The 24,460-nt window shown below is 33.7% G+C and overlaps 1 protein-coding gene across 1 annotated transcript in view; it reads left to right on the top strand.

The window, feature by feature from the left end:
- The first annotated feature begins 618 nt into the window (after window positions 1-618).
- Window positions 619-24,460, top strand: part of LOC127856992 (sodium- and chloride-dependent taurine transporter-like) — a 43,778-nt gene continuing 19,936 nt past the window's right edge. Inside the window, exons 1-6 of the mRNA XM_052393229.1 lie at window positions 619-961; window positions 15,861-15,995; window positions 18,667-18,808; window positions 20,108-20,149; window positions 21,373-21,505; window positions 21,944-22,159. Of these exons, the coding sequence (XP_052249189.1) occupies window positions 757-961; window positions 15,861-15,995; window positions 18,667-18,808; window positions 20,108-20,149; window positions 21,373-21,505; window positions 21,944-22,159 (873 nt within the window). The 5' untranslated portion in view covers window positions 619-756. The remainder of the gene's footprint in view (window positions 962-15,860; window positions 15,996-18,666; window positions 18,809-20,107; window positions 20,150-21,372; window positions 21,506-21,943; window positions 22,160-24,460) is intronic.

Raw genomic sequence — 24,460 nt, 5'->3', positions numbered from 1 at the left:
CAATGACTGAAACAATACCAACGACGAATCCGAATATTAACATATGCATTGCGATAGACCGTTGGCAACGTGTTTTGCTGTCAAAAGTGACGAGGTACAGGACGACAACACCATGTCGGCAATGTTATTAACATGCTTTCGTCATACATTAATCTGATTGACGTTGTATTTGTATGTTACTGAAGTGTAGGCTTCCATTGAACGCACAGGATTTTAATCCATTAAATATTATGCCATTTATTGTGAAGTATAAATAGGGAAATATTGCATTATTTATAAATATTTGCTAACACAAGATAAATGAAACGACGTAATGCAAGCATTTGTAATACAGTACGGGTTTAAATGATATAGATATCAGTGAGTGTAAAAATGATTCTGTTCCACTGACTTCCATAACTTGGATCATTAATCTTATCTCTAATCTGAATTAAAGTTAAATATAGGCCATTGGCATAACACACTTATGTGTTTTGCACTAAAGTGTACGCAAAACTTATGTCGTACACTTTAGAGTCCTAAACAAGTCTGAGGAGTCTGACCAACCAATACCCCTTGTACACGGTCTAGACATTTTTTAATCTGGCGACGCCCCTGATCAGCTATTCACCAAAATGATTGTCCTGCTCAACATTGCGATATCGTAGACGGATGTGAACTGCTGAACAATATAAAACATACAGATTCAATTGGTATTGGTTTGACTCGTATTCAAACGCATTGTTATCACGAAGTTAAATAGTTTGTAAAGAAGACATGATGCGTTGCTTAGGACTCGTTGCTTGCATGTTTCTACAATCATTGCACGTGACAAATTCACGTGAGCCCGCGTGTTCCCAGTTCCATTATGAAGAACAGATGCTTGAGAAGGTTGTGCGTATGGGGATTAACATGGAACAAGCCATGAAGCGACTCGATGTGTTTGACAAAGAATTACGGTCGAAAACCCAGAACATACAAGGTTTGTGGAGAACCATTTACTTTATTCGTTTAACTTTCAATGTTGTATTGTGTTAACCTTGATTGGTAATTTATTTCATGGGCACTTAAAATATTGATTTGTAGACAAGAAACAAGTTAATAACTATAGTTTGGTAACAAACCGATGAATACTTTCCGATTAAAGATCAATGTATTTAAACATTTATAAAAGCTATTTATGATTTATTAACTCCACTCAACTAGTGTTTTTTATCTTGTTCAGATATGCTCGATGACTTCGGAAAATTGCACACAAAAGTGATGGTTGTATTGGATAACATAACATCCAGTGGATCCACGTATGTCAGATGGGGACGCTCAACATGTCCGACCGTAGACGGTGTCAGTCGCATTTACGAAGGCTTTGCCGCTGGAACATCTTATGCCATAAGTGGTGGAGGGGCAAACTATATATGTCTCCCAAAGGTGCCAGAACTAGCAACTTCGGTCATGACGGCACAGTATACCAGCACAATACATGGTGCCGAGTATCAAACGCATTCTTCTACGTTGCATTCCTCTCTTGTCTTGCGTGGTGTGTTCTAAAGAGTAACTATTGCGTAATAACATATCTTTCGGCAAATTACATAGCGTTATCAAATGTTGTTCAATGAATTGATATTGTTCATTTAAGAGTGTAGATCGGTCTCAATCGTTTAAATATTAGCGTCAAATGTAAAATGACAACATATGGTGCAATTGATATCAATTATGTATTGTTAATGAGACATACTTTGTGTTTCAAGTATTACCAATTGCAGTTTTTAGTTGTGAGCGTAAGATTTACAGAGCATGTTTTGCAAATCAGTATGTGCTTTGAAGCCTTGGCTACGCTAAGAACCGTAACTCACTATGCTAGGAACGATTACCGCCGCCTGTCTGCACTGCAGACGATGAATGCTTAGGAGCGTCTGCATCTACTACTGCAGTGAGTGTATTTACCAGCTTGTAAGACGATATTGGCCAGTCTATTGTTTATCATTGAAATCTGTACATATTGGCTGCTTTCAGGGAAAACCGGGCTAAATGCATGTCAAATAAGATTAGCCTGTGCACACTGATTAGCCTGTGCAATGCGCACAAGCTAATCAAGGACGACAACGGCGAACAACTTCAGTGCCTTCTGCGCTTTGATTTATATAACTTGTTTTGTTTGCAATCTATTACTATGATAATTGATACATGTATTTCTGAACATCTTATGTAACATACTGATAGATCGGCTAGTATGCTTCTTATGCTGAAGTATTGTTGTGTATTTCATATATTTTTACCAGCTCTTGTACCTATTGTTCATAAAGCATTTCTATAATAATAAAAAAAATAATAAAAACATTTATCGAGTATCAATTGTACATGTTCTATGCAATAAATATGTTCTTTATATCACATAAAATATCATTTGTAAGTGTAGATACATTTTCTGTTTTTTTTTCTGTTATTGCGAAAATAGTCTAAACTTTCATGTACATTTCCGAAACTGAACAATATTGTAATAATCTACTTTATGTTTTTATTACAGAACATTTTATTTACGACTTAAGCACATACAGCCCATCGTCGAATAAAAATAATATAGCAATTATAAAGACACATGCGTCAAAATAACAACAATTTTGTTTATGTATTTTTATCAATATATGATTTTTTGTGAGAATGTAATATGTAAGAGAAGGTTCTTCATTATTTTTTAACAAAGTTAAGTGAATCATAAAAATCCGTAATTGATTGAGAAAAAATTATGCAGTTAAATATCATATACACAATTTCAGTTCTGGGAAAAAGTATTCGCTATTATATGCTTGGCTCTAAGTTTAAATTCTGTAATACAGAAATAAGCATGACGTATCCGTATAGAGTTTCTGGTCTCATTTAATAATTGTTAAAATGTATACATACTTGGTCTTCTTCTATAAACATCATGTATAAGTGCATTTCTAAATTTATCATTCAAAGGGCATATAAAAACAAAATGGTACTCATCTTCAATTTCATTAAGTCTACACAATTGACAAATTCTTTCATTCATTGGAATGTTTTGATGCCTAACAGTTTGTATAAAAATAACACGAGAAGATAATCTTAATTTTGCTATATGTTTCTAAATTTAGCATTTTCAATTTGTCAAAGAAAACGGATCTTTCAAAAATGGATTTCAATAAAATAGATAAATAAAAATAAACAATATGAAAATAAATAGTGATGACGTGTCATCAGTTCGCCTTGTGAAATAAACAAATCATGTAATCTATTGCAAAACATGACAATAAAGCTGTTTAATGAACATCGTGTCTTCGCTTCTCAATTAATTTACGTCATACTATACTCTGATATTGTTCCTGGCTACATTGATTTTTGTGACGTCATCGCTTCTATATTGCTTCATACGACAAACGGTCACTGTTTTAATCTACATGCATAGGTCATTGGGTTTACAGCGTTCAATTTTTATTAAATGTTCTCTCTGACAGGCGTTTCTTGTTTGATTTGTTTTTTAGCAGTCACATAAACAACCAAGCTACCCCGTTATGTAATATGGATCTTTCACACCCAATATTGCTGCTTCTTCCTGTATTTGCGCGATGATGATCTGAAATATTAACTTTATGATGCTAAATTCTTTAATCTTTTTCTATAATGAAGGAATGTAGTTGACACTTGTTCGTAGTTTCATTTCATCGTTTCTCAAAAAGTTATAACTCTGTTGCTCTGGTCTCTTTCCTCCCATTGAGTAATTAAATGGTAATTAAATTGAATGCGTTTTAATTCCCTTTCATTTTTGTTATATTCGAGTTGCAATGCTATGAGGTTAAATTTTATTTACACTCAGATGTACCATGAATATTGCTGGGACCAAGTGTGAGGTTGAGCGCTCTAAAACCGTTAAACCCCAATGCTTTGCATTGACCGTTCCAAGGCGGTGACCCCAGCTTTATTTGTATATGTGTTTATGTTGTTTTGTATTGTGCTGTTTTGTACTGTTTTGGCAATTGACATGATGCCGCCTGTCAATCAAATCCCTATCTAAGAATTGATCTACCAATCAGCGATCGATTAATCAGGCGCGAGTTAGAAACGAACTGTCCGCCATTTTCTAGACAAGCTATGTCTAGGTTTACTTTTATTTTAACGAGTTTGTTTTGTTTTCCTCTTAAAAAACGTAGATTAAAATGGTAAAACGGTGTCAATAGGGATTATGTAACTCGGACAATCAATATCCTGACAGATTAGTTGGTGGCATTGAATTTATATCGTTTCCAAAGCCGAAAAGAGATCTTGAAAAGTGTAAGAGATCGATAAATGCAAGCGGTCGTCCCTACGAACAACTGAACGTCAACACTGTCAAAGACAATTTCAATATCTTATTATCGAATATACTATTTAAATAGTTTATGTTATCGATTTGATTGTCACAGAATAGTTAATGTTTTTAATAGTTTTGTCAGTTACTAGGTGATTAACAAAAGCAAGGTTCATTTGAATTACTTTAAGAAAATTAAAACCCAGCATGAAGCCTTATTCACGCTGTGTTTTATTACTCTGATAGTAATGCACTTGTCATAATACATGTTATTAGAAGGTGACACGTGATATCTTATCTTAATAACGGTATCTACACATGTGCAGACATGTGGTGTCACCAATGAACGCTTGTAATCCACACTTGGAGATCGATACCGAGTTCTGATTTTTTGCAACGAGTTTCGTTTATGTTGTTCGAAAAAAAAACGAAAATGAAATATGGCAAAACGGTGTCGATAGGGATTATGTAGATCTGACATTCAGTATCCAGAAAGATTTCCAACGCGGAAATGCGTTCTTGACAAGAGCGAGTGGAAGCATCAATGTGTAGAATTACCGAGATCCCCCTTATAGAACATTAATTTATTTAAAAAGATGGAAATGTCATATAAGCAATAACTAAGCATTATAAAGTATGAATTATATCATGTGTGTATGTAAAATAATAGAGAATATTGGTACCCACTTTGCGTAACTTAACGAAATCCCCGTTATAAATCGAGTTTGTGTGTGTGTGTCAGAAACAATTGAAAACCATGTTATGTTACTTTTTTAATAAAAACGTATCGATAAATGCCACTGTATAAGAGTTATTATTACTGATATAAGCAATAAATGCGGTAACTTGAGTGAAGTCGGAACCTGCGCGTGCGTCTGAAACTGGTAGCTTTATTAAGTAGCAAGACTGAATTTTCGCTAATTTATATCAGACTATGACCAAACTGATTGTGTTGTTTTGCACTTTCAATTATAGTGATTGATAAATGTCCAATAAGCTATGTTTAATATTATTAATATCACTTTTATACGTAATAACATGTGGGATTTAGGTACCCACTCGCCGTCAGAAAGCGCGTGAAACTTCACCAAAATCCCAGTTATAAAGCGATATTTCGTGTCAAATAAACGAGGGAAAATGTTTCGTGAATATTTTCGTAAATAACATGTGTAAATGCGGGTGTAGAAGTGTTAATTTATTGCTAATGCCACCATTACACGTAGTAACAGGTTCGATTTTGGTAAGCGCGCAAGCGTTTGAGAGCGTGTTTAATGTACCGCAAAAACGTTATAAATAGCTGATTTTCTCTAAAAACGTTTATTTTTGCATTTGCATAATAACTAAATGACACAAACTCCTTTCGCAAGTGTTATATGGTGTGAAAAAGTCCATGAAAATCATCCGGAATATCGCGTAAATCTGTATGCAATTTATAGGCAAAGAAGCCATTTTGGTGTTAGCTTGTCTAGGTTTGCTACCCTCTGAGCCACCTGATTATGTGGGCAGAGCGATCATCGTCCAGGCGTCATGTCAATTGGTCACTTGGCTTAAATAAAGGATCAGCTAATTGTATAAAATGAGAATTCAATACTGCTCCAGCAGCTTGAGTTCCACTTCTTTATATTGTATATATCCACACGTAATTAAAACCTGACTCTTGCAAAAAGTTTTCGAACACTTGATGCTCATGACTTGGAGTGAGGGTAATAACATGCTTCTTTACATTGTCTACGAATTTCTGATCTGTTAAAAAATGCTTTTCTAAACTTTTTAACAAACAATTCTATATAATACTAATTTCATGTTACCATTGCTTCATTTAAATTAATATCTTGTTTGGTATTCAAAAGATTGAACCAAGTAAACGATTATGCAAAAAAAATCACAATCAGTTCAATGTATGACACTTAAACTTGAAATGGTAATCTGGTTGTTTACATATGTTTACCTTTTTAGTTGGTCTAAACAGATTATAGCATAATACAAAAAACCTTAAGAGCTGGAGAATAAAAACTAGATAAAGATTAGCTACACCAGGGGAAATTAAGAATCGATAAAGAACTAATAAAAATATAGTTAAACATTGTATAGCAATGTCAAAATAAAACGCAAACGAAATGAAACAAAACGCCCCGACATGTTCGCAAAAATCGGTACTTTATACGATAAAAGCCAAAGGATCTTGAATGATCTGCTATTTAACTGCCACACGTCCATAAAAATCGACTATATTTACGGACCATTTATCTTTTAAACAGAACCAGTCTGTATAAAAAACAATACTCGTGAAAACAGCGCTAGGTTACATACAATTATGAAAAAAAATATTCGGAACCGAAATTTCCATGGGTGGAACGGTACCCGCGAATCTGAAGTTAGATATCATCGGATATTTCGTGTACCCATTACAGCCCTAACGAATAATAACAATTGAACGATTGTTCGTTGCACAATTTAAAGAAATATTTAACTACTCGTTAGTATCGACATATATACATCGGGTATCTACCTACTTCGGCATACAAAACATTTTAATTTGAAGAAGCTTACGCATTAAAAAGCCATTTGCAGAATTTTCGTTGGACTCGCTCAATACTTTCGGCTTAAGTACCTCCCCACCCACACACACTCACACATACACACACACCTCGCTTCCATAATTAACAAATACATGTGTGTTTGTGAATACTGTGAGAGTGGTTTTTTCCAGGAAATAAAACGGTTGAACCCGAACACTGTTTGTTGCATGATTAACAGAAAACGACAGGAGTATTTCGTGTTTGTTGAAAGTTGTATTCATTTGGGCGATGTTTTCATCACAAGTGTATATCAAATTCACGCTGATTGACAATCTTATTTCCCGCAAAGCAATTATTGTAATGACCAACGGACGAAGTCTTGTGAACTTCGCCGCATTGAATATGTAAATAGAAACAAGTCAGTACCATTGAGTTGAACTGTAAAAACAATGCATTCATACGTTTTGAAATGTATGCACGCGTATTACGCCAGTTGGTAAACCTTGTTATCTTCATCCTATTTAGGTTGTTCTTCTGTGGAGAATTCTGCTCATAAGAGACCAAATGTGTCTTTTGTCTGACTGAGAGAAATATTAATGAAATAAACAATTGATTTCACGATTCTAATTTCCTATAATATAAAACAATAATCATTATTTTATTTTGTGTGCATGCATTATGCCCTGCGTCCAGATATTTGGACCTATTATGAATTGACCAAGTGAAAAGACTGCAAACATGTTAATGTATCCGATTGTACTTTTATAATAATTGCATTCAATCGTTTTTTATCATTGTGCTGAAACATATAACAACTTTAAATGTAACTCAATATGTGATCCGTGTTAACCATTCTAAGAGTTATGAGGTATAGACATAGACATATGAATAGATACTTCAGAGTTTCCGAATAGATTAATGCCAAAATTATGCATAAAAAATGCGTGAGGTAAGATAAAGAATATTGACTTAGACACGATTTAATGTGCACTTCCAACAGTATCTTTCCATCATTTTGTTTTAAATCTTATGAAATATTTACGAGTATATCAGTCTATGCAGAGTTTAGTGAAAGAAAACGTTCGAACTTAATTGTTATTAGCCCCATTTAAAGAAAAGCAGAAACACAGACACCGACAAATAAAGACACGCAGACACTGTGTCATTTTAATGCACACTCACACGCACACACACACACACACACACGCGCGCGCACACACACACACACACACACACACACACACACACACACACACACACACACACACGCACGCACGCACGCACGCACGCACGCACGCACGCACGCACGCACGCACACACACACACACACACACACACACACACACACACACACACACACACACACACACACACACACACACACACACACACACACACACACACACACACACACACACACACACACACACACACACACACACACACACACACACACACACACACACACACACACACACATACTTGTAAAACCTTCCAACCGGGGAAATGTGTTCTAAACGTACCAACCGGGGACCACCATTTCCACATATTCTAGAAAGCTGAAAGTGATAAAGAACAGACAAGTTTCGAACCTAAAATACGATTTTGACATAAAAATTATGATAAATAGGGTAATAAATCAAAGAAAATTTGCATGCACACCGGGGAATTATGTGCGTACCAAATGAGGAACTGCGATGTGTGCCAACTGGGGAACGGTGTATACCAACAGGGGTACTAAGTGCGTACCAACTGTGGAACTTCAATGTGTACCAACAGGGGAATGGTGTATACCAACAGGGGAACTTAGTGCGTTCCAACTGTGGCACTTCAATGTGTTCCAACTGGGGAACAGTGTATACCAACAGGGGTACTATGTGCGTACCAACCGTGGAACTTTAATGTGTGCCAACAGGGGAATTGTGTTAACCAAGAGAGGAACTTAAGCGCGCTATCACCGTGGAACTTCAATAAGGTCCAACGGGGAATTTGCGTTTACCAACAGGGGTAATTGTGTGTAATCATGGTACGGTTGTAAATAGGACAATGGCGTGCACGTTCATGGATAATATTTAAGTTAGTACAAAAATTGAAAAGAATATGTATGAAACAATATTCAAATTAAATATGTTTATCATATGACCTTATATAAGTTATACAAAAATGCCTTATTTGATTGACTCAAATATTATTCACATCAAAATAAGCATAAGAGACAAAACGCAAATCAAACAATACATTTATGACCTCATTAGCTATAAGCCAACTACAAGCATGCAAGTGCTGCATTATACCATAACAATCATGGTGCAATTAATCAACAAATGAATACAATGCGTTCTTAAAACTAAAACATAATGTTATTTTTTTCAGGCCACGCTATTTGTCAAACCGAATGAAGAAGAGGGGGAGGCGGCTTATTTGTTTAATTCCTTTTTTCCATCAGAAAAAAGCATTCACGATTTTCACGTACTATGAAGTTTTTTATCCTAAAAGTAGAACTGCCCATATGCATCTAGATTGAGTAGTGTAAATTTACTTTGTCCTTACTCTGACATTATAAAATAACTCATGCATTTAATCCCCTGAAAGTAAACATCAGAAAATTCATTCACACGCATGGCAACTTCCACTTCACTTAAATTGTCTTAAATACATTTATTGCATTTTCAAAAATAATAAAATCTGTAACTTTAAACAATCATGAACGTTTCACAACGAATGTGGCGAGGCCTGAGAAACTAAATAGTTTAGTAAACTAGCAAAACGACTTGATAACAATGCATTTTGATGCGCCAGTGACTTAGTCTACGGCGGTAGGTCAATCTGAATAATGATCAGTATTTATTGTTATAATATATGTATTCCAATTCTACAACTGTGATACCGTTACACATGTGCTGTATTAAAAAATACAGTATGTATGCACTTGTTTGAGTAGAGAATGCCAAAAACGGGTTAACGTTAATAATGAACTTACATTTAATTCTACCTGTCGAAATAACAGATTATATTTTAAGGAAAATAGTCACTGGCAATCGCTTTGTTTTCCCTTGCAAACCAAACACCTTTTTTTAAGATTTGAATTCACGTATTTTGTTCAAACTACCTTTATGTAAACCAACTTATGTACCTAATTTTTGCATAAAATATAATAAAAAGAGTGTATTTTATAACTGAAAAGTTATGCTGATGTGTCATCCATATATTATTTGTTGAAAACAATATACAAGTTATAATTAATGTTGTTATACACGTATAATCACCGCTGACTTTGACAGCATTATCATTATATAAAAACACTAATAATTAAATATGAACCAAAGCAAACACTCATCTGACACGTAGTTTAATATTATTTTTTATCACTTACATTATAGTATATATACTTGGTTAACATAATGATTAATCACTTAAAACAACCGACATTATAGCATCATATCGCAAAGTGTATAAACATGATTAATTATTAGCTTTGTGCATGCATTTACATATCACATATAAATATATGTTTCAAATATGTTTTGTTCTAGGTAATCTACAGCTTGTTCAAGTGTGTGTATATGAAGAGTATTAGAAAAAACAAGTAAATAGCTTGTGTTAGAATGCATAAAAGAGGTCAGTCGCAAACGCGATAAATTGTTTAAACAATATTTTAGTCTGGGAAATGGGTATGTTAATTGATCTTTCACCATAAATGAGACAAAACATAACTAAATCTGGCATCTTAGTTATTTTCATCGTCGTTGAATTATAAAATTCAATTAAAAACATGGGGAAAAATGCATAACTCCTCGCGAATTTTTGTAGATCAAGCAATTTTGATGTGAAAAACATATAAACATACCAATTATATACACAAAGCAAATATGTGAATTGATAGCTAATGTGAATATCTACACGCAAAACAAATGCACAAAAATCTGTGTAGGAAATTATTGTAATATTTAACAACTATTTAATCAATTCTAGTGCGATATTTACGCAATAATTTACATTTTGGTAAATTTTTACTTTAAAATAACTCAACTGCAAGTCAGACACCTGTCATTCAAAACAAATTTTGTAAAATTGACAAAATATTCATTTGTATTCTTCATATTGTAGCAGTAGTTTAGCAGTAGTTTTTTTTATGATATTTACATTTATCTTATTACATCTAAAAGTGTTTGTTTGTTATGCTTGAACAAAATGTTTGTTTCCATTTATCCGACTGAATTTTTTTGTGCCTTCTCTGAACGTTTAGCCTTCTAGATTGATTTGTTATCATGTTTGCTATATTCATTCATATTCACCAAGTTAAGGGTAAAAATAACTTGTATAGTGCGTAACTCGTAGAAACTCGTAATACAAAGTACAAAGAAACACTCTTTGGCCGAACTATATACCAATCCTAATTTGTTCGTCGATATGATTATGAACAAATATCGTTTTTGACTGAACCGTATTAATAAAACATTCAAATACAATAAGCACACATATATCGTTTTCGAAAAGAGTATATAGAACAAGAAAACACAAAAAAATGTGGCAACTTCATCCTTTAACGTATTCTCCTAAACGTGCATTATATGTGTAATATTTTTTTAAGTTAAAAGTCCCCGTCGCTTTTTTGTTTCAATTAAATTTCTGCAAAAGTCTTTGACATTTTTCCAACTTTTGTTGTGAAAGTCATTCTCACTTTCAATACATGCAAGTATTTCTTTTTTTCCTGGTAATTTACCCATTATCAAAAAACGATCTAAGTGTCTGTGAACAGCTCCTTTTTCGTTTTCACTCCATTGCTTTTTGGCTGCTTGTTTTGTTCTCCTGGTATTTGAAGTACCCTTTTCTGTACATGGATAATAAAACACCATATGACGTCGCTAACTGCCATGTGTAAGATATTCATATTAAATATATATACTTCAGTACAATTTTTCATAGCAAAATTACGACAAAAGCGTCCAGGTACTTACGGCACCTGATAATGACATCGATGTCACACGACAAATTTGGAAACATTATTTTGCCTTATGAATCAAACAATTTCTTTTTTAAAGATTGGCTGAATACATCGACGTAGCATGTCATAACATATACCAGGTTGTTCCAAACATGTTATCAAAGTTCGAAAAAGTATACAATGAATATTTTTTACAGATACTAATAAGACAAAATGTATGCACGGTTAAATGAAAGGTATTGTACTTCTCTGGACAAATGTGTTGGAAGAAAAAAGAACTGATTAACGGACTGTGGTTCACGGTAAATCCTGTATGTATTGTGCGGTGGTGGGTATAAAATGAACTATCTTTTCTTACCCATGTCAGAATGTATCGTATAGTAAAATATCGAGTAGACGCTATTGTTTTTTTGTCGTTAAGATAAAATATCAACCAATGTCCATATGTAACACGCAAGTTAAATTTCCTTATTTCTCAGAGTTTCATACACAGTAATTGGTTGCGTATAAGTCTTATACTGAAAATTAAAATTAATTATATTACACTTCTTGGATAAGCGATAATTAACGTTTTTGTGATTATGATGAAGTCGATGTCTATAGACTACAATGGTTAATACACATGCTCACCAGTTTCATTGACAGGTGTAAATTCTAAATTCTTTGTGTATATGAAGATTTTGAAAGACAAGTAGTTAATAGTCACTACAACTGGTAAACAATATTTTATTCTTTTAAAATTCGCATAACGTGTACTATAACATGTTAATATAATGATCATCGACGTACGTGTTATGTTAAGCCCAAATACCAATTAGCATCACCCGGAATAAATATTGGCACAATATAATTTTAGGCAAAATTACGCCCATTTCACTGAAGACTTAACCAAACCAGAAAATACCCCTTAGTAGCTTCGACATAGTGAAATATTACAAACCGTCTCATCGACTTCTTCCGTGTGTACGGATGTTGTTTGTCCTGGTTCCTGGCTGTCCGTAGATCTAGTAGTCATTGTGTTGCCTATTCAAAACAACAATAAAAAATGGTATAACACATTATTTAGTCAGAGTTAATAAGTTTGTTATTCATGAAACCATTTAGTACAACACATTGGCATTAATTCCTTGTACAACAATTACAATAATTTCATGATGTTCATAATATGTATTTAGACATGTGTAGTAATAACAAAATCACTGTGAAACATACCCTTTTTTGTTCCGTACATTTCTGAAAATGCAAAAAACAAATAAACATTATCAGACAGAACGCATTTCAAGTAGAGCTTGACGACGTTCAATGATAAACCATTTTAATTCACGGCTAAAAGGTATTTAACCAGAAAATACGCCTTAGTAAGGAAAATTACGCCCATTTCACTGAAGACAAAATCAACCAGAAAATACGCCTTAGTAGCTTCGACCTTGCGAAATATTACAAACCGTCTCAATGACTTCTTCCGTGTGTATGGATGTTGTTTGTCCTGGTTCCTGGCTGTCCGTAGATCTAGTAGTCATTGTGTTGCCTATTCAAAACAACAATAAAAAATGGTATTACACATAATCTAGTCAGTGTTAGAAAGTGCGTTAATTATGAAACCATTAAGTACAACGCATTTGTATTAATAAGATTGTATTTCAAGTTTGATAGCAATAGCTTGGGTGGGATGGTTGGACGTTCTTAAGAAAAAAACAAATTGCTTTTTTTAACATGTTAAAACAAAAATAAGGAAAACAAACACATTTTTTTTTGGGGGGGGGGATTTCTAGGGTGGGGCGTGTGGGATGGTTTGGGTGAAGTCCATTGTGGTGTATCAGGTATGTGTTGTTTTGTCAAAGTATGAATCAAATCTGATCCTAAATACAGAAGTTATGGCAATTTAATTAAAATTTATAAATTTGACCTTCAGATTCAATGTCAAAGGTCAAGGTAAAATTCAACTTGCCAGGTGCAGTACCCTCATGATAGTAAGAAAGTATTTGAAGTTTGAAAGCAATAGCCTTTATACTTTAGAAGTAAAGTCGATGTAAACACAAAATTTAACAAAATATTCAAAGTTACTAAGTGGAAAAAGGGCCATAATTCTTACAAAATGCTTGTTACAGTTGTCTGCTCTTGTTTATTGATTGGGGTCATGTGTGTCAAGAAGTATGCAAAATATGAAAGCAGCATGTCAAGGGACAATTAAAATATTTGAGGTGGTACGCAAACTTTAACAAAGAATTATTAATAATATGCATATTCTAAGTGGAAAAAGGGGCCATAATTCTCACAAAATGTTGTTTACAGTAGTCTGCTCTTGTTTATAGATTGAGGTCATGTTGGGAAAGAAGTATGCACAATATGAAAGCAATATGTCAAGGGACAAAGAAAATATTTACGGTGGTACGCAAACTTTAACATAGAATAACCAATAATATGCATATTCTAAGTGAAAAAAGGGGCCATAATTCTTACAAAATGCTTTTGACAGTTGTCTGCTCTTGTTTATAGATTGGGGTCATGTTGGTAAAGAAGTATGCAAAATATAAAACCTTATGTCAAGGGACAAAGAAAATATTTGAGGTGGTACGCAAACTTTAATAAAGATTTATTAATAATATGCATATTCTAAGTGGAAAATGGGCCATAATTCTTACAAAATGCTTGTTACAGTTGTCTGCTCTTGTTTATCGTTTGGGGTTATATTGGTATAGAAGTTTGCAAAATATAAAAGCAATATGTCAAGGGATATAGAAAGTATTTGCGGTGGTACGTAAACTTTAACAAAGATTTATCAATAATATGCATATTTTAAGTGGGAAAAGGGGCCATAATTCTTACAAAATGCTTGTAACAGTTGTCTGCTCTTGTTTATAGATTGGGGTCATGTTGGTAAAGAAGTATGCTAAATATAAAAGCAATATGTCAAGGGACATAGACTATATTTGAGGTGGTACGCAAACTTTAACATTCCAACGCTCACGCTCACGCTAACGCCGACGTCGGAGTGAGAAGGATATCTCCACTATATATATATATATATATATATATATATATATATATATATATATATATATATATATATATATCTAACTAACGAAAAACTACCTAGAGCTCTGCTTTGTTTAACGTATATTCATAAAATATATTCGTGAAATATGTACCGTAAAACAAGCTTTGTAATCAAATGATATTTATATAAATCGATCTTTAGAATCCGTCTTCCAGTATTACTTTAACGTTGACATAAAAACGCCTTTTAATAGTAATTGAAAGTTGTTAACATAATTAAAAAACTTACCTTAGTTTTATGTGTTTGTTCGCTCGAAACTCCATTTTTCCAACTTACTTTCACTAAATAATATAAATACCGAGTGTATGATTTTTAAACAGCGCAACCGGGGAACTGTTATAAGCCTGGATACACACTCGATTGTAATTTGGTCAAGATTTGTGTATATTTTGTGCATGCCACAAACCCGCTGATCGGGGAAGGCGTTGGATTTCTAATTTAAATTGACAGTTTGGTATTTCATACACGTAGATTAGAGATTTTCGCCTAAAACCAACCGGGGAATTCCCCGGTTGGTAGGTGTTCCCCGGTTTGTTGGTGTGTATTCATACGATTTTCCCCGGTTGGTAGGTTTTACAAACACACACACACACAAACAAAACACAACAACGTTAAAACATGAATAAATAATGTAATTTCAACAGAAGGACAGAATGGTTTAATGATGTTAACTTTACAGGTTTTTTGCTGTCATTTACAAATAGTTCGCGTAAAGATGATCATACATGCGATGCTTTTTGTGATATTTCCCATATGACCAAATGAGTCGTGTTCTGAGAAAACTGGGCATAATGCATGTGCGTAAAGTGTCGTCCAAGATAAGCCTGTGCAGTCCGCACAGGTAAATCAGGAACGACACTTTCCGCTTTTATGGTATTTTTAGTTTAAATGAAGTCTCTTCTTAGCAAAAATCCAATTTAGGCGGAAAGTGTCGTCCTTGATTAGCATGTGCGGACTGCACAGGCTAATCTGGGACGACACTTTACGCACGTGCATTAAGCCCAGTTTTCTCAGAACGCGGCTCAAATATGCAACTACGGTTGTTGTTTATTTCAGGCCTGTTCCTGGTTGCCTTTTACGTTCTGGTGGTGTTGATATGCATCCCTGTCTGCTACGTGCAGGTCAAGCTGGGGGCTCTGTTCAAGCGGGGAATCGTCGGCATATTCGCCATCCTCATTCCAATCCTTAAAGGTCTTGGTTTTTTATTTTGATTTTATCCCCTTTATGCCCAGTGGACTCACCTATCCTTCTAAATTGGATCAATTTATTTCCAAAATTAGGGATGTTTAGTATATTTATTTCTATATTTAGAATATTTCTTACAGAAATTCCTTTAAGAAAACAGCGCAGACCCTGATGAGACGCTGCATTATGCGGCGTCTCATCTGGGTCTACGCTGTTTGCCAGGTTTTTTTTAGACGCTAGGAATAAATGGGTTAACGTGTAAATTATTATGAACTTTTGTAATATAAACCTTGAATATGTTATACTTTCGGAAATATTAATAACAAAAGCACAATGCCTTTTTTGCCATTCAGTACCTAATATGCAATTGCACCGAAATATCTGGGAGAAAGGGTCAATTCTTGATTCAGCCTTGAATGGATAGACAAATAAATTGCATTATTCGTTCATTTAAGTGAAAATTATTCTTGATGAAGCACATTCGGGAAAGAATATATCAGCTAACGTGATTTTTTTCCTTGAAAATAAAAGTTAGATTTCAACAGAGTGCTTGCACTTTTGTTAGTTGATATCTTAATAAAAAAATATATTACATCAGTTCCATTTGTTAGGAGCCCACTGAGCACTAGTTTGTGATACTCTTATAGCTTTCATCACGTTTTACAAAGCAAGAGAAACTAATTAGGCTTTCTGTCGTAATCAAAAACAGCATACTGCATATGGCATAAAACAGACGTAAGTACTTTATTAGTTAATTGCGTCGCTATATCGAGGAAGATGAAAGTCATTTTGCGTCCTGGCAATTTTACCGGTGGGTGTTTCCAAGTTTATATCTGTAATTTGTTTCGTTTTATGGCAATTTTAAGTCTACGAAACGCGAGGCATTTCATCAAACACATGTTTGCCAGATGAATTTATGGACAATTCGTGACGTCAAGCGACGTGTTTGTTAATTTAAAAGAGAGACTAACACATTAAGTATATACGAACGGATTTAAATCGAAAAAGTAAAAGAAATATCTCAGTTAGACAAGAAATGTGTGTTAAAAATAATGTTTAATAAAAAGACAGTATTTTTCGCCATTACAAATAATATTTATTTTTCTGTTATTCTGTGCATGGAAAAACATATCACTATAATTAACTATAAGATATCACACTTCATTTAAAACCTCACTTAAAGTTCTTATAATTGAAGAAAATCGCTAAAGGGACAGCGTATGAACACAACCTTTAAAAATAACACCTATTAAAACAAATGGAATATCTAGTAAGCATGTAGAAGCAACAGCAATAGTGATAATATAATATTGTTTTATGACAAACATTTTTTAAATTACTGACGTGGACGCTCTGCGGTTTTTTCCACATACAAAAAATGTCACGTGGTGCATGAAGATAACACTGGTATACTCCTAACATTTCAATACATTTAAACAAATATACAACTGAGCTTCATTTAAGTATCTAAAATGTTGAGCTGTGAAGGAACATACTTGTATAATTGTACTATTTTTATTAGAATTAAAAGGTTGTAGGATAAAGACGTCTAATGCTTTGTGGATATGTATGACAATGAATTATTAAATAATTAATTGCGATAAGTTATTTTCATAAAGTAAAATTATTTTGCTAAATGTATATAGATCAAACCTCGCGAGGCAACCGATAATTCCGTTCTTCTATTAAACTGTTGACATTATAAAACCTCAATAAACAAATTTATATTAATTTATTACGTTTTCAATGTTATTATTCCTAATTTAATATAAGTTAATAGCTTTGAAATTACTTCTTATAGTTTATATGTTTTCTATTTTATGGTTTCAAGAAATTTAAATTGTAAAAACATCAGCGTATGATTATAAGCTATGATACACGATGTGTCATGAAATAAATGATCTTTGATTAAAAACTTTTAATTTAATATCCATGTTTGTATTATTAAAAGTGATTTCATCGTTGGAACGGCATCGTCTCAAGGAATCAAATGACTTGATTAAATTAAGTCATAACTTTGAGTTTATTAACAATCGCTATTTAAAGCATGGCTTTTGAATTAAATATTCTCATTTTGAACATATAATTACGTATTAATTATGGATTTGTTTGTATTCAAGACAATTTTGCTTACAGAACAGTTGTTTTGTTGACGATTTTTTTTTATTTAACAAAAGCAATTAACGTTGAATGTTGAATCTATCATTTAATCATCAAAAGTACTATCATTGACATGATCGACAAATGTTTGTGAATTAGTATTATATTTTTTTAAAGCTCCACGCACAAAGAACTTTCACGTATCATTGCTTTTTCATTGGTATACGTTAATGAGTTATACCTTTAAAGTATATAATATATACTTACGTTGTGTAAGTTATTTCTATTTCTGTACCGTCAATGTTATTTATGCGTTAGATTTCTTTCTGAGAGCTTAACAAATACGAAAATCATATTTTCCAAAAAGTAATTAATTATTGTCGAAAATATGATAATTTCGTGGGGATTATTTTTCTGGTGAACTCGAATATTTTTCCAAAGTACCAGATGATTTGCCGTTTATGTTCGTGGTATGCAAATGTGCTGGTTTAGCAGTGATTTCAACTTTTGAATTAAAATATCTATAAATATTAATATAATAAAATACACAGTTGCAAACACTCATGTTACTATACAGGTACTGCAGTGTCCATTTTGCTGCTTACCTACATACGCTGTCTACTGCACGGTGTAGAGCTAAGTTACGCGCTTTTCTTCGCATTCGCATGCCTCCGCACACCGTATCCGTGGGCAACGAAAACTGGCAACGTCACCGTGAGGTAAGTGACGATAAAGAACTCTTATGCATGTTATATTAATGCAAATATTTTTATGAAGAGCTGTTAACTGTTGCAATGTGTTTTCACTGAAGTCTCAAGTGTCAACATAAGTCTTTATTTTATTTATTGCACGTCAGTCATTTGCAAGAAGACAAATGTTCAAAATATTGGATTGTATTTTAAATAATTAAATGTAAACTAACAATTATCTTGACATAAACTTACCGCTTAATCGGTGTACATTGGATGTATATCTTTTATCTAGCAATATGGTACTATACAAAATGTATAAGAAAAACATTGTTCACCTTGTTTACATGCTAGATCTTCCTGGTGGCTTCTGTGCATTATGCTAACTTACGCTCGATTGGTAATTATCGGCTCGGGTACTACTTAAATGTACCTCAGGTAGTCTTAAGGATACTTGAATGTACCACGGCTACGGAAAATATGCTGAAACGTACCCTGGGATTCTAGCGTTATATTTGTCTCATCGGCTTTTTTTTTATAAATTATGTTCATATTTATGTCAATATTGTGTTTAATTGCCTCTTTATTGGCGAAACTACTTCTTAAAAAAGCATGTTGAGCAAATTGTGGGGGGTTTTTTCAAAGAGAATTTTCTTTCGTATTCCGTAGCGCGTTTTATGACATCGGATTTTCGGTGGAAATACAACTCGGGTACAGTCTAAATTGGCCGGGAACGTGATAGTATATTTTCCGTATCCGGGATACTTTTAAGAATACTTAAGAATACCCAGGCCCAGGGTACATTTAAGTAATACCCGATGCGACAATGACCAATCGAGCCTTACTGACGTAAGAAAATAACTTCAGTCCTTTAGCTCAAGAGATGATTGTGGCGTAAAATATCAATTCTGGTTTCCAGAATGTATGCACCGTTTTTTATATATAGATTTTCTATATCTTAAACGAGCGATCGAAAAATGTTGTGATGTGACTGTATACTTTATAAGTAGACGCGAAGAAGTTTAAAGATTTGTCGCCCATGTGTATATCAAATGCATTGAGAACATTCGAGTAGGATCTATGATTCTATGGCAACATAGATGTTTCATCAAAATTGTTGATGTTTAATAGTTTTTCTCCGAATGTAACAATTTTTATAACACTTCGTTTTATTAGTCTTGAATATTTTTTCATTAAAAATGGTTACACGAAAACGAGTGTATGCCATAAATCTATTCCACCTATTCCACTTCTATGAAACCATTCCACCTGTCAAGCATAAGACGATTGCTGTATTTGATATGGTTTTTGTATTCTTTGATTTTGCAGTTCGCTGAAACTGTTTCATCGACCAGCTGACAGATATTTTCAGTAAGTGTGTTTTTTGTGTTGCCTTATTTGATTTAAATTTATTTTATACATATTTAAAACCCGTTTAGTTTAAAATTATATTTAAAATAACACAAAGATTACACTGCAATACGATACTTACTCATAAATATTTAGCGAAGATAGTCGCACTTCGTTTTTTTTCCTCTCATCAACGTGTACGCTCTCATACCCAGTATTGAGCAAAGCGGTCTTGTGATCATTGGGATTGCACGTACTATCAGTCCTTCTTTTCACCAATGGGATTGCACGTACTATCAGTCCTTCTTTTCACCAATGGGATTGCACGTACTATCAGTCCTTCTTTCCACCAATGGGATTGTACGTACTATCAGTCATTCTTTTCACCAATGGAATTGCACGAACTATCAGTCCTTCTTTTCACCAATGTGTTTTAATAAAATACCTTATGCGATATGTTCATGCACTTTATTTTACCGCATACAAGAATTATACAGCAGAATCTGTAGTTCTGTGTGATTAACTTTATGTTTAAATTGATGTTTTTGTCGCTCATGTATCAGTCTGCTAAACGTCTAATGTAGCATTACCATTAAATGTTCTGACGATTGTCGGAAATTACAAACTGAAATAGATTTCAAAATCATTTTCTATCACGATCACTAATTCGTTCATTTCTGTGTATGTTGTACGTGCCAGCAATCGCATGCAATGTTTTATTGTTATACACTTAAATATAATTGAGATCACTTGAGATTTGTTAAGGGTTTAATGCACTTATAAAATATCTGCATACAACAATGAATTGAAAACAACAGCATATTATTTATGCTTTATAAACATAGACCGATCGATTTTAGTCCATAATGTAGCAGAGTAAGCCAAAAACAACGAGTGTTTTTTTAGAAAAGATATGAAAAGTGGGTAGTTTTAATATTTATCTTACTATAAAATATTTGCTATATATTTCAGTTCTTAGCTCTTTCAGTGCTGGTACCGAATTTTGAAGGCCTTTGCAAACAGTTTGGATCCACATGAGACGCCATAGAACGTGGCGTCTCATCAGGACGCCACAGAACGTGGCGTCTCATCAGGATCCAAACTGTTTGCTATTCTGATAGTATTCTTTGGAAAACAATCGAAGAAAATGCTAATTTAGAAATTCAGCAGACGACATTTTAGCAGGCAGCAAATTTCCCAGCATGCAAAGGGTTAACATAAAATAAATTGTAACCTCATTTTAGCGAGGATTTTCTCCAGCAGACGGATCACATTGACGACGGTGGTTATGTCGTCTGGTATATCGCCGTGTGTCTCCTGGCAACCTGGCTTGCCGTCTACTGCCTCACTTTCAAAGGAACGGCTTTGATGGCAAAGGTATGAGGGGGGTCTTTGTGTTATTCGTGATTTGCGCTTCCATGTTGACAATTATGTATACGTATATGTATTTTGTATTGTAATGTATATAGCATATACATGTAGGTTTGTCAAAGCACGGATGCAGCGCATGGTTTGATCTGAATAAAATTAATTTACAAATCAGTTAGTTGACTGAAAAGGGCGTTTTTGCCTCCTTCAAAGTTATACAATAATAATGTCATACATATGTTCATCATTGCAATATTTGTTTTACAAACGGTTATTATGATATAGCGGATTGTGACCGCAATTTCTTACCTTATTTCCTGAGTGTCATTATTACAATATTATAAAAGCAAACATGAATGTTTGTTCCTTGGTATTTAGATACTTAGTATACAGATTTCTCTTATGAAATAGGCAAGCGTTAGATTTTTATTGTTTGCATCTTTTCAGATTGCGTACTTCCTTACACCCGTTTCTATACTCTTATTGGTTATTATCATGGTGTACGGATACCTGGCCATACCTGACTCATCAGGGGCCATGTCGAGACTTCTTGGAAGCAAAGTGGAATCCAGTTCTGAAAGTCAACAAAAAAGAGGGAAAAACGTTAACTCTGTAACATCGCTGCTGGACAGTGTTGTTAACTACAACCTTGGACATCCTGAGGTAATCAATTACTATTCTTATTATATATATAAATGTCTTGTAGAACTTTTTTTTTGAAAGCGGATGAATAAGTATTGAACAAAAATAACTGTCGTATGGGTAATTATATTTGTATATACGTATATACGTTTAATTGTTATCTATTTTATTACGTCTAAAACATAAAGACAATTCAAACTTTAATTTTAAATGATTTGATTTCTCTCAAGCTCCTCTACACTCGCGCATTGTGTTGCAAAGATTTTATGTATTTAGACTCGTTATTACATTCCTAACAGTGGCAATCACATCATTAATTGTGTTTTCGTTAAATCTTTAATAACAACAGCTCGCCGATCTTCCTCCTACATCGCTTGACCGTTGTATAAAAATAAGAATTTTGAAAGTTTCAACTTTCTGAGGTATATGCCAATCCAATAGTGGTGTGAACCTCGTCCTCTCTTTAGCCAAAATGTATATGGTTTTATTAGGACGTCTCTGGTTTTATTACTTAGTGTTCTAGTACAGTTCGTGGATGGGTCTAAAGAGAATACCGACTTCTCATCTAATTTATCAATTCCTATTATCTTAATAACTCAATTAGCATTTGCAAAATAGGAATTTTTCGCGAAAGACATTTCAAGGCTGATATTAACACGAGATAAATCAACACGAGCAATACTTCGTAAGTTAGTTAATTTAGAAGTATGATAGGCCATTGTCACATCTCTAATGCGTGTACTTTTGAAAAGCCGAATGCAATACAAACTAAGTTGAGCATTAGAATGTTGAAAGACACCTGTCTTGAAGATTGATCCATTCATACGTCAACAACTTCAAACTTTCTGTGCATGTAATGATATACAATTGAAATGTATTTGAGTTGTATTATATATGATGTTATATGTGAGCATATCCATTGAAATTCATTTATCTCGAAATTGAGAATAAAGATCACAAAATGTAAGCGTTTTAATTTAGTATACTTCGAGGCCTGTTAGAATTGTTGTGCTTTGTGTCGTTGTGGCTTGTCGGACCGTATTTGGTACAAAAACGAATATGTACAAGTTTGTACCATATTCGGCCGAATATGGTACAACTGTCTAATTGTACCATATACGTATCTGCAGTTTTGGGGTAAAATGCCTGACCGAATATGGTACAAACTTGTACCATATTCGGATGAAAAATGTACCACATTCGTTCCGAATATGATACACACTCATCATCGTAATCATCATCATCATCATCATCGTTATCTCATCATCATCATCATCATCATCGTTATCTCATCATCATCATCATCATCATCATCATCATCACATCAATTATCAACACCCCAATGATCATCATCGTTGTTATCTTTACCAACACCACCATCATCATCACCATCAAAACCAACATCATCATATCCATTATCATGATCGTAATGGTGATCACAAAAGTTTTTTTTGTGATGATAATGACAGCGATGTTTTCGGTCGATAATGAGGATGTTGTGATGATGATGACGACGATGAGAATATCATCATCATCATCGGCCAATAAACATCGCCATCATCATCATCACAAATATTTTGTTATCATCATCATCATTATCATCATCGTCGGCCGATAAACATCGCCGTCATCATCATCTAAAAACTTATCATCATCATTATAACCATCATCATCGTCCGATAAACATCGCTGTCATCATCATCCCAAAACGTTTGTTATCATCATCATCATCATCATTATCATCATCATCATCATCATCACCACAATCATCAAACCCCAATCATCATAACCACTGTCATCATCATCACCACCACCATCATCATCACAATTTTTTTACCATCATCATCATCACAAATGTTTTGTCATCATCATCATCACATATTCATTTTACATTTTGTATTTTATAATTTGTTTCATTCAAGAGATTCAACAAACTTGTACTTTTTTCATTTATTGGTATACTGACAGGATTTTTTAAAGTAATATTGAAGAACATAGAACAGCATTTAAATTTTAATCCAACTGTAGCATTTTGACAAGACATAATATACATATATACATTCATTTTAGTAGCAGCCAAAATATCCCAAATGTGCTTCGTAAAAAGTTACCAGTAAATGAGCAAATGACAACAAATTTCCGGTAGAAGAACATAATCATCAATCACAAAAATAACATAACAGGTTTCCAAACACCGATATACATGTATATTTCACCTGTAATGTCTGTACATGACATCTATGATATCATACCAACCGATTCCACTAACACGCAAACGCAGCCATGCGTTTGCCCATTTTGGCCCCTTGATGATTTCTTTTA

Source organism: Dreissena polymorpha, chromosome 14 (assembly GCF_020536995.1).
Source record: "Dreissena polymorpha isolate Duluth1 chromosome 14, UMN_Dpol_1.0, whole genome shotgun sequence".
Lineage (NCBI taxonomy): Eukaryota > Metazoa > Mollusca > Bivalvia > Myida > Dreissenidae > Dreissena > Dreissena polymorpha.
This window is presented reverse-complemented; position numbering and strand designations above follow the sequence as displayed.